This window comes from Dasypus novemcinctus, chromosome 5 (assembly GCF_030445035.2).
Source record: "Dasypus novemcinctus isolate mDasNov1 chromosome 5, mDasNov1.1.hap2, whole genome shotgun sequence".
NCBI lineage: Eukaryota > Metazoa > Chordata > Mammalia > Cingulata > Dasypodidae > Dasypus > Dasypus novemcinctus.
The window spans coordinates 162,640,738-162,656,031 of NC_080677.1; the positions used below are offsets into that span (position 1 = coordinate 162,640,738).

Here is a 15,294-nt window from a genome sequence, read left to right on the forward strand (position 1 = left end):
TGAAAAGTACTTTGAGGAGTGGTGTCGCTCTTTGGTTGAAGGCCTGCTTCCCATGTATGAGGTCCTGAGTTGAATTCCTGTCACCTCCTAAAAAAAAATAATACTTTGAAATCTAAAAATATATACAAACTGATAAAGTGGTTATATTGTGATCATCATCTCATCAACCGTATGTCTGAAATGTATTTTAAAAGGATGCATTGGTTATTGTACAGTAGAACTTAGCATTAGCTATTTATATCCAGGCAATTTTATTTTGATGATAGAACCGTGTTCTTACCTTCTTTCATGATATGATCTATAAATAAAATGTTAGAAATTCTTTTTATTGACAAATATCAATAATTGGTTCTTTTAAACATCTTTTAGAACAGAAGAAAGTTAAAGTAAAAAAACCCAAACCTGAATTTCCTGTATACACGCCTTTAGAAAGTACACATACTCCATCTTATGATCATGGGACTTCTATAGAAGAAATTGAGGAACAAATGGATGATTGGCTGGAAAACAGGAACAGAACACAGAAAAAACAGGTAAACACACTTTAAAGAACTTGTTTTAATTGAGTCAAACATATCCAGAGGAGCATATAAAAACACAGGTGTGTAGCTCAGTGGACTCTCCCAAAGCTCGGTCAACTGTTGTCAGGCTGGAGAAGTGGACTCCTGCCTACGTTCAGAGCCTGCCTCCTGTTTCCTCCTCTCCTGAAAAGGTAACCCCCTTTTCTCCTCTTACACCTTAAACTAGGTGTGTCTACTTTTTCAGGTTTACATAAATAGAATCTGTCCATTTGTATCTGGCTTCTTCTACTGAATATTGTGTTTGTGAGATTTATCCATTGTTTTGTGTGTGTGTGTGTGTAGCAGTAGTTAATTTTCATTGCTACATATAAAAATGCCACCATTTACTTTTCTTTTAAGATTTATGTTTCCAGTTTGAGGCTAAAATGAATAATTTTCCTGTGAACATTCTTCTGTGTATCTTTTAGTAAACGTATGTGTGAAGTTCTATTTTGGGAGTTAAAACGTTGCAGGATTTGGGGATATGCATAGTTCAACTTCAGTAAATAATTCTAACAGGCTTTTAAAATATTCCTATTTAATTACAATTTAGGAGCAGAGTATGAAAATACCCATTTTTCTACATCAAGTCTTTTATATTTTAACCATTCTGGTAGGTATGTAGTGATACCTAATTATGGTATAATTTACAGATGCCTAATAATGAGAAAATTGAGCTTCTTTTCCTACGTTTATTGAACATCAATATTCTCCCATGTAAAGTGTCTTTTCAAATCTGCTTTTTTAAATTGGGTTGTCTTTTGTCTTACTAATTTGTGAAGAGTTCTTTATATATTTCAGAAGTGAGTCTTTTGCACATATTTTTTCCCACTCCGACATGCCTTTCTACTCTCTTAATAGTGTCTTTTGAAGAAGTTACTAAGTTTTTGTGATTTTAATTATCAGTCTTGTCCTTTTTTTGATGTTTTTTGTGTTCCGTTTAAGAAATCTTTTTCTTCCTTGAGGTTATAAAGATCTTCCCATATCCTATTTTCTAGAAGCTTTGATGCTCTACCTTTTACACTTACATCTGTAATCCACCCAGAATTGTTTTTTGTGTTTGGTGTTAAGTAGTGATCAAGTTTCTTTTTTCCTTTTCCTTAAACCTTTCTGAACCACTTGGCCCCTGTACCAGTTAATGAAAAGACTTCTTCCTACCACAGAGCAGACGCCCCCTTGGTCATAAAACAAATGTTTATAACTCAGTGGATCTGTTTCTGCACTTTCCACTTTGTTCCCTCAATCCCTTGTCCGTCCTTGTGCCAGTACCAGGCAAGCTTAATTATGAAGCTTTTTAATGGGTATCTGATACAATAATTCTCCGGCTTTGTTTCCCATCTGTAAGATTATCTTAGCTATTTTTACCACTTTACATTTTCATGTAAATTTTATAGCCATCTTGTCATTTCTACAAATTTTTTATTGTGATTTTACCACATATAGATCAGTTTAGGAAGATTGATATCTTGGCAGTATTGAATCAAAAGTCTATAAATAAATCTATACATGAAGGTCTTTTAAGATTTCTTTCAATAAAAGTGTAGCTTTTTGTGTATAAATATTGTATGTTTTTTCTTAAATTTATTCCTGGGTATTTGGTGTTTTTAGATGGTGTAAATAGTCTCGTTGCTTAAATTTCATTTTCTAATTTTATTTGACATAGAAGTATAATTTATTTTTACATAATCTTTGTATTTGGCAACTTTGCTAAATTTACTTATTAATTCTAATAGTTATACATTTTTCTCCTTTGTTATTATTAGGATCTCCTATACATATCCTTGTTTAATTTCTAATCTCAAAGAAAACTGTCATTATTTCACTTTTAAGCTTTTATCATTTCACTAAACATAATAAACTAGATTTTCCATAACATTTTTATTAAGACATACTTCACTAAACATACAGTTCACCATTTTAAAGTGTATGCTTCCATGGTTTTAAGTATATTAACTATATTGTAAAACATCATGACTATCTAATTTGAGAACATTTGTATCACCCCAAAAAGAAACCCCATACCTATTAGCAATTAGCCCCATTTCTACCCTCCCGCCATCCCCTGGCAACCACTAACCTACTTTTCTTTCTCTATGAATTGCCTCTTCTGACGTTTCGTATAATTGTAAACATATAATGTGTGGCCTTTTGTGTCTGGCTTTTCTAACTTTACATAATGTTTTCAAGGTTCATCCATGTAGTAGCATGCAGCAGTACTTCATTTCTTTTTAAGACTGAATATTATTTCATTGTGCAGGTATACCACATTTTGTTAATCCTTTCATCAGCTGATGGACATTTGGGATATTTCTACATTTTGGCTAGTGTAAATAATGTGCTCCTATGAATATTTGTGTACAGGTTTTTGTTTCAACACATTTTTCAATTCTCTTAGGCATATACATATCAGGAGTAGAATTGCTGGATCATATGGTAATTCTGTGATTAACTTTTTGAGAAACTGTCATACTTTTCCAAAGGAGCTGCACCTTTTTATATTCCCATCAGCAGAGCAGTGTATGAGGGTTGGAATTTCTCCTCATCCTCACCAACACTTGTTATTTTCAGTTTTTGTATGTGTGTTTTTGCCTTGTTTTGGTTGTGGTTTTGGTTTATTTTAGTATTAGAGCCATCCTCATGGGTGTGAAGTGCTTTTTAATTGTTGTTTTGATTTGTATTTTCCTAATGACAAATGATGTCAGGTGTCTTTCCATGTGCTTGTTGGCCTATTTGTATATCTTTGGAAAAATAGTTCTTCAAATCCTTCATCTATTTTTAAATTGTGTTATTTTTCTTTATTGTTGAGTTGTAAGAGTACTTAATGTATTTGGATACTAAACCCTTATCAGATATATGATTTGCAAATATTTTCTCCCATTCTATGGATTGTCTTTTCATTTTCTTGATAATAGTGTACTTTGATGTACAAATATTTTTAAAATATTTATGAAGTCCATCTTATCTCTCTTTCCTTTTTGTGGCTTGTATGTTTGGTATCATATCTAAGAAACCATGGCTCGTCCACGGTGTCTTAGTTTGCTGCAAGGTTGCCAGTGCAAAGTATGAGAAATGGGTTGGCTTTTATAATGGGAAGTATATTTGTGTAAAATCTTACAGTTCCAAGGCCGTGAAATGCCTACATCAAAGTATCATTGGAAATGCTTTCTTATCAAAGGCATCTACTACTAATCCTGGTGTCCTGCCACATGGCAAAGCAAGATGGCAGGCAGTGTATGCTGAGGTCCCTGCCTTCCCCTCAAGGCTCACTGTCTCCTGGCCTTCAGCTGTAGACTATCAGATATATGGCAGGCTTGTCTCCTTAGCCCTAAGCAGCTGCATGAGCCTAGCCCCTTGGGTGCCTTTTTCTGCACCTCTGTGTATTGCAGATTCCAGACTCCGGGACTTCTCTCAGGCCTCCTGGGGCATCTCATTTTTCTGTAGTCCTCTCTCACTCATGGCAGGATGAAAATGGTGGCTTCCTTTCTCTGTGTCTCTCTGTGTAAGACCCAGCAAGAAGGAAAAGACCCAACCTGAGCCATGACTCACTGAAATAGCTCAATCAAAAGCAATCTAATCGAGTGATCTCATGCTGTCAAGGGGCACCACACCCACAGGAAGAAATTAATTTAAGAACATAATCTTTTGGGATTCAAAAAGAACTTCAAACTGTCACAAAAGATCATGTAGATTTACCTCTATACTTTCTTCCTAGAGTTTTGTAGTTTTAGCTCTTAGACTTTTGATCAATTTTGAGTTGGCCTTTTTACAAAAAAAAAAAAAAAATTTTTTTTTATTGCACAAAATTTAAGGAATTCCCAAGCACAGGTAATTTTTTTTTTAAAGTTAACATAGTTTTTAGTTATAGTTCATTGTGCAGTGTGCCGCCTTTCCCTTAAACACGTATCTGAGAACTCCCTTTTAGAAGTAAATTTTTAATAGAAATTAAATAACTCAGAACCACCCAGTTTTTCAGAGCCTCTGTAAAACATTACCCTCAAGGATCATATTATAACCCAAGAGCACCATACAGTGACATTTGCCTGGTACTTTCAATCCATAAACTCATTGCAAGGTTCATGGATTCTCTACATCATAGCATTATTCATATGATAGGCTCCCTAAGGGAAGGCTCCAGGGCATTGTTTTTTCAAATATACTGATCACTGTCATTTCTAGAAACCTTTACTTATAGCATTAGATTTTTATTTTTAAAAATTCATGGAAGTAGGGACATACACCATGGTGACTTTGCAGGCCTTGTGCTTTTGATAACAGTCTAACAAGAAAAGAGAAGTTTTTAAACTTTAAACTGTGTCCAAATTCATTCTTTTGCCTCTGGATATCTGGTTTTCTGAGCATTGTTTGTTTGAAAAACTGTTCTTTCCCTCATTGAAACATCTTGACACCCTTGTTATCAAGCTGTCAGCATTCTGCTCATGGTGTCAAATTGTGGGTCAGAAAGAGAATCACCCATTACCACCTCCAAGGGTCCCCCCTCACTTCCATGCTTTTGAGGTGTTGAGGTCATCAGGAAATCCACAGGCATTGGGTAGAACAATGTTCTCTCAATAGAGAAGAGAGCGAGGTCTCTGAAACTAAAAACTAGTGGGTTTTGGTCCCCCGTGGCCAGAGGGTCTCAATCTGTGGCTCACAAAGGCAGATGGTCTGTGTACACCTTCTTCTGCCATAGTGGAATGATTTCTCTCCCTCTCTGCAGCAGTGTTGGGCCAGGTGCCATAGAATTTACAGACTTAATCTGGGGGTGTTTATGTGTGCTGAGGGCAAAAGAGGAAGGCATACACAGGCAGACCACTACCTGAGATGCCCCAAGAGGGTGTCAGCCAACATTGATTATCCCATCCTTTATTTGTTATTTTGTTTTTGTCTTCATTTTTGTTTTGTTTTTAGTTATCACATCCTAGCAGCCAGGCTGACACATTTGGTCCTGAGCACAGAATTTGTGGGTCTCAGGGAAAGGTCCCAGGGAAAGGTGGCAGGCTACACTCAGTTTCCATACTTAGAGAAAATTTAATTGATCATGAATGTATGTGTTTATTTCTAGATTCTTAGTGCTATTCCATTTGTCTGTCTGACCTTATACCAAAGCTACACTGTCTTAATTACTGTAGCTTTGTAGTGAGTTTTGAAATCAGGAAATGTAAGACCTCCAAATTTGTTCTTTTTCAAGATTGTTGTGGTTTTTCAGGATTCTTTGCATTTCCATATGAATGTTAGGGCCATATTTTCCATTTCAGGAAAAAAAATAAGGCAGTTGGAATTTTAATAGGAGCTACATTGACTATGTAGATCAATTTAAGGTGTATTACCATTGTAACAATATTAAGTCTCCTAGTCCATGAACATGGGCTATCTTTCCATTTAATTTGATGTTCTTTAGTTTCTTTCAATAGTGTTTTGAGTTTTCTATATACAAGTTTCACCCTCCTTTCATTAAATTTATTCCTAAGTATTTTATTCCTTTTGCTATTATTATAAATGGAATTTTCTTAATTTCATTTTCAGATTGTTAATTGCTAGTGTTTATGTGTGAAACTTTGTATATTACATATCTTGTATATTGATCTTGTATCCTAAAATTGTTTACTATTAGTTTTTTTGTGAATTCTTTAGGATTTTTTCTATATACAGGAAAGATCACATCATCTGCAAATAGAGATAGTTTTATCTCTTCCTTTCCAATCTGGATACCCTTTATTTATTTTTCCTATTTAATTGTTGTGGCTACATCTTCCAGTACAGTGTTGACTAGAAGTGTCAAGAGCACACATCCTTGTTTTGTTCCCAACCTAAGGGGGAACATACTTTCACCATTAAATATGATGTTAAATGTGGGCCTTTCATAGATGCCTTTTATTGGATGGCAGCTCTTCTTTTCGTAGTTTGTTGAGTTTATCTGTCTTGAAAGTGTATTCAATTTTCTGCATCTATTGAGAATTTCATGTATATTTTTTCTTTTTTTATTAGTATAGTATATTACGTTTATTGATTTTCATGTATTGAACCAACCTTGAATTACTGAGGTAAATCATACTTGGTTATGGTGAATAATCCTTTTAATATGCTGCCAGGTTCAGTCTTCTAGTATTTTGTTGAGAATTTTTATATTTATATTCAAAAGAGATAAGGGTTTGAAGTTATCTTTTCTTGTGATGGCTTTGCCTGGCTTTGGCATCAGGGTAATACTGATCTCATAGAGTGAGTTAGTGGTTGTTACCTCCTCTCCTGTTTTTTGAAGAGTTTGAGAAGAAATTATGCTAACTCTTTCAGTATTTTATAGAATTCATCTGGAAGCCATGTGGTCCTGGGCTTTTCTTTGTTGATAGTTTTTTTATTACTTACTCAATCTTGTTACTTGTTACAGGTCTATTCAGATTTTGTTTCTTCTTGAGTCAGCTTTAGTAGTTCATGTGTTTCTATGAGTTTGTCCCTTTCATGTAAGTAATCTAATATGTTGGCATAATATTCCCTTTTAATCCTTCTTATTTTTGTAAGGTCTGTTGTAATGTCTACTATTTCAGTCCTGATTTTAGTATTAATGATTTATCTCTATATGTGTTCTTGGTCAGTCTAGCTTAAATTTTGTCAATTTTGCTGATCTTTTTCAGAGAACCGGGTTTTTGTTTTGTGATTGTCTCAATTATTTTCTTTATTCTCTTATCTTCTTTCTAATCTTTAAAAAAAATTTTCCTTCTTCTGATTGCCTTCAGTTTAGTTTGTTCCTTTTCTAGTTTCTTGAGATAGAAAATTAGGTCATTGATATGAGCTCTTCCTTTTTTTAAGGTAGGCATTTGCAGCTGTTAAGTTTTCTTCTGAGCACTGCTTTGATTGCATCCTATAAGATTTGGTATGGTGTGTTTCCTTTTTATCTTAGACATTAAGTCTTTATATCATCTGTCCTTCTTCCTGTCTTTTTGTATTTTAATTCTACATACATATTAAACCCTACACACTATTATCATTGTTTTATATAATCAGTATGCCTTTTATTGTGATCTTTAAGAAACCATTGCCTAATACCAGGTAATGTAGATTTACATCTATTTTCACTTTTGTTCTGCATAACTTATTTTTCATATTAGATTATTAAAATAATAATGTAATCTTAAGCTACCCTAGAAGAAACATAGCATGCAGATAAAGACAGATAACATACCTATTATCTATAAGGGCTTTCTGGCCATATTTGGATCATTTTGTTGAGAACTGGACAGAACACTGTAAGAGAGTGACCAAGAGTGTGAAAGTGACGATGGCTGGGTTTAGAACCAAATCTCAGTAGATTTCCATCCACCAGGAATGCCAGGGATCTGCTGTCTTCCCAGTTTCCATATTAACATACCTCAGAAACATTAATTTCAGAAGATATTTTTATATGCAATCTATTTGTCAATATGTAACACGTAGCATTTGTGCAGTTTAATACTTTAAAACTCTTGTGACCTACTTAAATGTATAAATAAGGAAGAAGTATCACCACTTGTGTGATGCCAAGGTGGCTGTGAGGTCACTGTGCTCATCTGTCTCAGCTCCTGTCCGCTGGTCGTTCACCACCTGGCAGGTTAGACCCAGCCACCTGCTGCTCATTATATTGCCTCTTTCTTCAGTCTGATGCAGGAGGATTTTAAAAATAGATTATTATTTTAAACTTAGTTCGAAATAGTTGTTGGGGTTTCTAGTAGTTAGATTGCTAGATCAAAGATATTCTATATGTGAAAATTGTTTTATGAAACATAGTCTTGATAAACCATCTATTTTTTTTTCTTTATTCTTATCTTTACCTTTCAAATCATATCTGTCTTTCAAGAATCAGCTTTAACTTTCAAAATCTCTCCCTTCTTTAACTACTTTCTGTATTCACACTCAGTGCACTCATTTGTTCTTTATGTTTTGTGTTAGTGTCTACTCCGGAAATGTCTATTCTATATATGCTTTGAAGGCAGATGTAGGGTTGTATGTGTGTGTTTGTTTCATTTTTATTGCTGCTTCTGAAAATTTAGGATCTAGTACTTTGTAAGTAAGTGTTTTATTATCTAGCTAATCTTGGAATAGAGATTTTGAAGCCTACTTTGGTGTAAACTGTTTGGTTTTTCAGTCATTTTTACCTTAAAAAACTTTTTTCTGTATATAACTAAATTCTCATTGCTGATATTTATTTTCTCTTATTCTTCTAGAGAAGAGCTTCTCTCAAATCTTTATGATCAGCTATCATGTATATAATTGGTCCTTTTGATTTTTTATATACGTCAAACAACCCAAAACCTCCTTTAATCATTTTTGGGATCCCTTTTAAGGGTACAGAGATCACAGAGGAATTCAGCAATCCAATATGGAACTAATTGAGGCCCAGAAAAGTCTTCTTTCTCTTTATATCCAACTGCTGTTATTCTTTCAATAATTGTCTTATCATGGTTCATATCCATTTTGTGATGCACACTAACTTTTCAGCCTTCATCTGAATTGTGGCACAGTTACATTATATGGGGCCTCATCTTTGCTGTCTTGTCTGCAGAGGGTGTTTCTGGGTCTTAGCACTTTTGATTTGGATTTTGACCTATTGAACTAATATTCCATCTTATTTTCTTCTGGAACCCATACTAGCATGATTTTAATTGCTTTATTTGCAGTCACTGCTAAAAGTGTCCATTCTCATACTGGTTCCTGGAGAACTCCCATTTACAAACACCCCCACCCCACAATTTGATTCCGGTTTATCACCAGCTGCTGTATGATCATTCTACAGCTGGAGGGCATATTGTAAGATGCTTTTTATTGAACCACTCTAGTTCATAGATTAGAAACTTTCAGATGCATAAATGTGTAATTGCAAAATGTTGGAAACAATCTAAATGTGGAAACATGGAGATTGCACACTGGTTGGATAAGCTACAATGTATACAAGCTACAATGTATACAAGAAATACTAAGTAGCTATAAAAAAGGAAAAATGATAATCTCTTCACTGTTAGGGAGTGATTTCAAAGAAGCATATTACTAAGTGATTTTATCTAAATAATAAGGTAGAAATGAATATATATAACTTTCTACTTTTTATGTAAGAAAGGGAAATAAGCATGCAAACATGTATTTGCTTATTTTTTTTAAATAAAGCAGTAACTTGCTTTTTTAAAAAAAAAAGATTTCTTTTATTATTTATTTATTTCCTCCCCCTTGCAGCTTTTTTTGCTGTCTGCTCTCTGTATCCATTTATTGAGTGTTCTTCTGTGTCTGTTTGTCTCCCTTTTTTGTGTCATCTTGCTGCGCCAGCTTTCCGTGGGGCACGGGCCAGCCTGCCTTCACAAGGAGGCCCTGGGACAATAACCCAGGGCCTCCCATATGATAGATGGGAGTCCAGTTGATTGAGCCGCAGCTGCTTCCCTGTTTGCTTATTTTTGCAAAGAGAAATATGGATAAGTGAGTATATGTTTGCATGCTTATTTCCTTTTATGTATGTGCTTATTTTTGCAAAAAGAAATAGGGGGAAGCAGTTGTGGCTCAAGTGATAGAGCCTCCACTTACCATGTGGGAGGACCTAGGTTTGATCCCTGGGGCCTCCTGGTGAAAAAGAAGAGAAAGAGTGCCTGCTTAATGAGCCATTGCCCCACGCAAGTGAGTCATGCGGCAAGATAATGACACATCAAAAGAGAGACAAGGGGAGAGTCAAGGTGAAGTGCAGGGTGGCAGACTTGACCCAGTGGTTAGGGCGTCCGTCTACCACATGGGAGGTCCACGGTTCAAACCCTGGGCCTCCTTTACCCATGTGGAGCTGGCCCATGTGCAGTGCTGATGCACGCAAGGAGTGCCGTGCCACGCAGGGGTGTCCCCGCATAGGGGAACCCCACGTTCAAGGAGTGCACCCTGTAAGGAGAGCCGCCCAGCGCGAAAGAAAGTGCAGCCTGCCTAAGAATGGTGCCGCATACATGGAGAAATGACACAGGATGACACAGCAAAAAGAAACACAGATTCCCGTGCCGCTGACAACAACAGAAGTGGACAAAGAAACAAGACGCAGCAAATAGACACAGAGAACAGACAACTGGGGTGGGGGGGGAAAGGGAGAGAAATTAAAAAAAAGGTGAAGTGCAGCAGAGACCAGGAACTGAGATGGCGCAATCAACAGGGCGTCTCTCTCCACATCAGGGGTCTCCAGGATCGAATCCAGGATCAAATCCCAGTGAATCCTGGAGGAGAGAAAATGAGAAGAGAAGACAACACAGACAGCAAAAACAGCAGGGTGGGAGGGAGGGAAGGGGGGAAATGACTAAATAAATTAATATTTTTTTAAAATAAAAGAAATACGGGATGTATAAAACAAAGTAATGAAATTTTGTTACCTACAAGAGGCAGGGGCAGGGATTAAAGGGTGTGGGAGGCAATGGGGGGACACTTCTCTGATTTTACCAGTATTGTAGCTTATAAATGCAACCTAGAGCTGTGAGGAAATGGCAGAGAAACAAAATGGAGGGGCATCCCATAAAATAACAGGTACGTATTCTTCAAAATGATTAATGTCAAAAAAAATCAGTGCCTAAGAAATTATTTCAGGTTTACGGGGACTAAAGAGACATGACAACTACATTTAATACTTGGTACTGAATGAAGGAGAAAAAGATAGTATGAGGACCTTTTGGGGGGCAGTTTACACAAAATGAAATGTGGAGTGTAGATTAGATTGTGGTATAGTGTCAATGGTAACTTTCTCAATTTGTTACCTCTGCTTTGGCTTATTTAAGAGTATGGAGGCTTGAAGCTATGTATACCCAGAAAAACCTTCTTAAATCCAACCCACTCCTGTAGGTGTGCACCCACTGTAAGTAGGACCTCTTGATGAGGCTACTTCATCAAAGTGTCGTCCAGGTAGGTCTGAATTATCTTACTGGAGTCCTTTACAAGAGAATGAAATTCAGACAGATACCTAGAAAGACACAGGAGGCAAGAGGCTAGACACAAACAGGACCGGGATGAGAAGGGAGAGCCCAGGAGGTGCTACCATGGGCCCTGCCCGTGGCAGAGGAGCCCAGGATCGCTGGCAGCCGCCCCAAAACACCGTGGTCTTCTGCAGGAAGCCTCATCTTGATGACACCTTGATCGTGAATGAACAAATTCCCATCGTTTCACCCAACCCATTTCAGAGTATTTGTTTGAGCAGTCTAGGAAGCTAAATCAAAGAGAATGCCTTGGCATAGTGAAAATCACACAGAATTATTAAGAGGTAAAAAGGCGTGCTGAGGCACCTGTTCCAAATGGTTCAGAAAAAATAATTGTGCATATGGGTGTGGGCATGGAGAGAGTGGGGGCAGAAAATGGTAAAGCAGATGTGGTAAAATACTTAAAATTGGTGCACCAGTTCTCTTATTTATGCAATTTCATGTTAGTTTGGAATTGTTTCACAATAAAAAGTTAGACATTCAATTAGGTTTATCAGATAAATATATTTCACATTAAACTTTTTGTTTTGAAGTAGTTTGGAACTTACAGAATTATCCTACATGGTCACATTTTCTCCGCTACAGTCCTGTAGCCTGGCCCTCTGTACAGAGTCCACTTCCCGCCTGTGATTATGAGGTCATCTCCCAACCATTCTTGTTACCTCAGTTTCATCTTTGAGTACTGAGCCTGCTTTTTACTTTTTGTGACTTTCCTTTTTGCTTTTTTGGTTCTCCATAGGGTTCAATGAAGGGGGTACATTATAATGGAGCTGTTCCTGAAAAGATGTATTTATTTGGTAATGACCCTTGAATTCCACTTGTACTAAAAATTACACTTGAATATTTCTGACATATGCTAAAAGATGCAGTGTATCTCAGCTAATATGCAAAATATAAATTCTCATTTGTGTTTCAAAAATGAGGCAAGAAGTTAGTTGAATAGATGAAAGCACTCCTGCCGTTGATCTTAAATGTGGAAATTTCAAAGTGTGTCACGTCAGCAGAGCTTCACCGAGCGCTCCCACCGCCTCCGCGATCGAGAGTGAGCAGCCGCGGCCTGGGCTGGGCCTCTGGATGCTCGCTGAACACTTGGGAATGAGTAAAGCTATGTAGTTGCTCCTTCAGGTGCTTGTACAAAGTACACACTTCTCACCAGTAGTGAGCATCATGCCCTCCCTGTGGGCTGGCTCTCCACAGGGCTGCGGACAGCCCTGAAACATGTTGCTCTGCCAAGACTTGCAACCGCAGCTCTGCACCAGAAGTGCTTAATGCGTCTAAAACAAGGTTCACAGATTTTCCCCTGGTTTACTGTAAATTAGGAGGAGTTATTTGACATAAAAATTTCCTTTTTTTACAAAAGACCCACCATAGGATATTCTGAATGTAATAGACTGCCTCCCCTTTAAAACATTTTGATTTTCAAAGTTCAGTTTACACTCAGCTCTTCGGGAATATGCCACAAAAGGTGAGGTGGTGCACTCAGAACAGAGCACATTCGTTGATGCTCTCTTCCCTCTTCAGTTCTTCTTTTGTCCTGGTTTCATTTCACTTGCGTCTGTAGGACTGTGTGACTAATTGCCAGGAGAATTTCTGTCTATGGTTTCTGTGGTCGAACTGACCATAGATTGTGAACACATTAGACTCAATAAGTACTTGTTAAATTAAACTGCTGCCCAAGTAATTTATCATCATGACTGCTGCTCCAAGAGCACCGTGGTAGGGCAAGGGCGAGAGAAAACACTGTGGACTGGAAGGTCGTGACACCTGAATTCTTGTTTTAGCATCACCGCTTAGTACCTACATGATCTGGGTTTTTATTTCCTCACCATTTAACATTTTACAAAAAGGGTTAAGTTTTCTCCTTTGTAGATAAGAGAGAAAATTATGTTAAAACATTTTTTTAAAACAGTGCAACCCTGAACATAGTCTCTTATTCTAGCCTTCTTTAGAATCCTGCTGTCATTTTCAAAATTTTTACCTGCATTTAAATTTTCCTTTTGTCCTTTTGACAAGTAGAAACCATAGGAAAGTAAATGCATGTCCTAGTTGACCTCTCAGCTCTTTGTGCTAAGAAGCTGGCTTTCTCCAGAAGCTTCTCTAACATTCTCACTCACTAGTTTCTGTTCAGGCCAGTATATATCCAGGAAGGTTTTTAATACCATGTCTATGAGCTGTCATGCACAAAGTGCGTTGTGAAACGATGGGACCTAGAGGCAAGCATTAAGGACCGGGTGCCCTGGGTTCTGACACGCGGCGAATGGCCAGGGGCAGAGGCCAGTGTACCTGTCACCGCTCACACAGACCGGGCGCTTCTGGGGAGTGCTGGCGCAGAAAAGGCCCTCTCCTTGCCGAGCGTCCTGTGGGAGCCAGGGGAAGCGGGACTCGCTCGTTTCATTGCCATTGCTACCATCACGCCTGGCAGATACTGTCCTACGTGCTGTGTAGAGTGGCTGCTCCTCACAAGGGGTGGTCCTCCCTCGGTTCCACAGGAGCCATTTGAATATCAGGGCGAGTGGGGTGCATTGAGTTGAAGCATAGCATCGCTGTTTTTGAGGTCTAAAACATTCAAATACCAGGAATTTCATGTGACTCAACAATATAAGTAAACTATGCATTAATCCTTTATTCCTATGCTGTTAAGCTCTTGGAAGGGTCACACCCAGGTAATTTCTCCCAGAATTTGCCCACTCTTACCTATAAAGTAGGCAGTGTGACCATGTCTGCATTTCTCTCCAGCAAAAGAGAAAAACACAAATAGCCAAATAGTGGGAAGATTAGGTGGAAAGTGAAATGTAAAAAGTTACTTCTGATTGTTTTATAATTATCTGAGATTTTTGTAAATTAAGTTGGTGGTAGTGGTAGTGGTATGTTTTTGTTTTTTTAATTTTCTGGAACAATATAGTTAAATGATTTAAAACCCATAAGCAGATGTTAAATAATTTTTTGTGAAAAACCATTTACATTTATGATTAATAAAAGTAGCTTTTGATGACTCATTGGGTAAGCCAAACCAAGCAATTTTCCACCATAAATATTATAATAAACTCCTTTAGAATAAAATCTTGTGACAGTTACCTGGGTCCCTGAAAAGCTCACACATACAGGAGCCCGGGGCTCTATCCCAATCCTAAGGCCCCACCCCAACAAGATGGCAGAGTGAGATGCTTCGGGGCTCTGTCCCCATCCAGTAGCTTTGAAGAACCAGCAAGAACTTCCAAAAACATTTTTCCCAAAGTGCCGAGAAACTGTAAAAGGACTGCAGTAACAAGGCATGTGCTGAATAAAGAAAAAGGTCACTTAAAAGTGGTAGGATGTCGTGGCGCCCTGGCTGGCATCCCTCCAACCCCTCACTGGCTCTGCACGGATCCTTGGCCCTGATTCTGGAGAGAGCAGAATGACCCTGGTGCACTTTCTGGGAGTGAGTTTGTCTGATCCAACCCAGTGGTGGCCCTAGTGGCTCACTGTCCTAGGACCTGTCCTGCATATAGAAGGCAAGCTCACCAAGGTCTTCTGTGGAACACTGTGGGAGGGCACTCAAGTGGCTGCCTGGGACAGGACTGCTGGCTGCAAGATACATGGTAAATGTCCTGGGCCAACTGGAAACTCTTTCCTGGGGAAAGGGGAGATATTTCGGGAAATTCCCAGGGCCGCACACATAAACTTAATGAAAGACGTGTGCAGAAAGGACCAGGGGGCCTCTACACTTGGGCTTGGAGCTATTCTCTAAACTTAATGTGGAGAAAAGCCCCAAAGGAGAGTGCTTGCACAGGTCAGTCTGCACAGACTGA

The 15,294-nt window shown here is 37.9% G+C and overlaps 1 protein-coding gene across 1 annotated transcript in view; it reads left to right on the top strand.

Moving 5' to 3' along the window:
* The window catches only part of DNAJC1 (DnaJ heat shock protein family (Hsp40) member C1), a 229,066-nt gene that overhangs the window by 123,947 nt on the left and 89,825 nt on the right, over positions 1-15,294 (top strand). Inside the window, exon 8 of the mRNA XM_058297878.2 lies at positions 370-533. Within this exon, the coding sequence (XP_058153861.1) occupies positions 370-533 (164 nt within the window). The remainder of the gene's footprint in view (positions 1-369; positions 534-15,294) is intronic.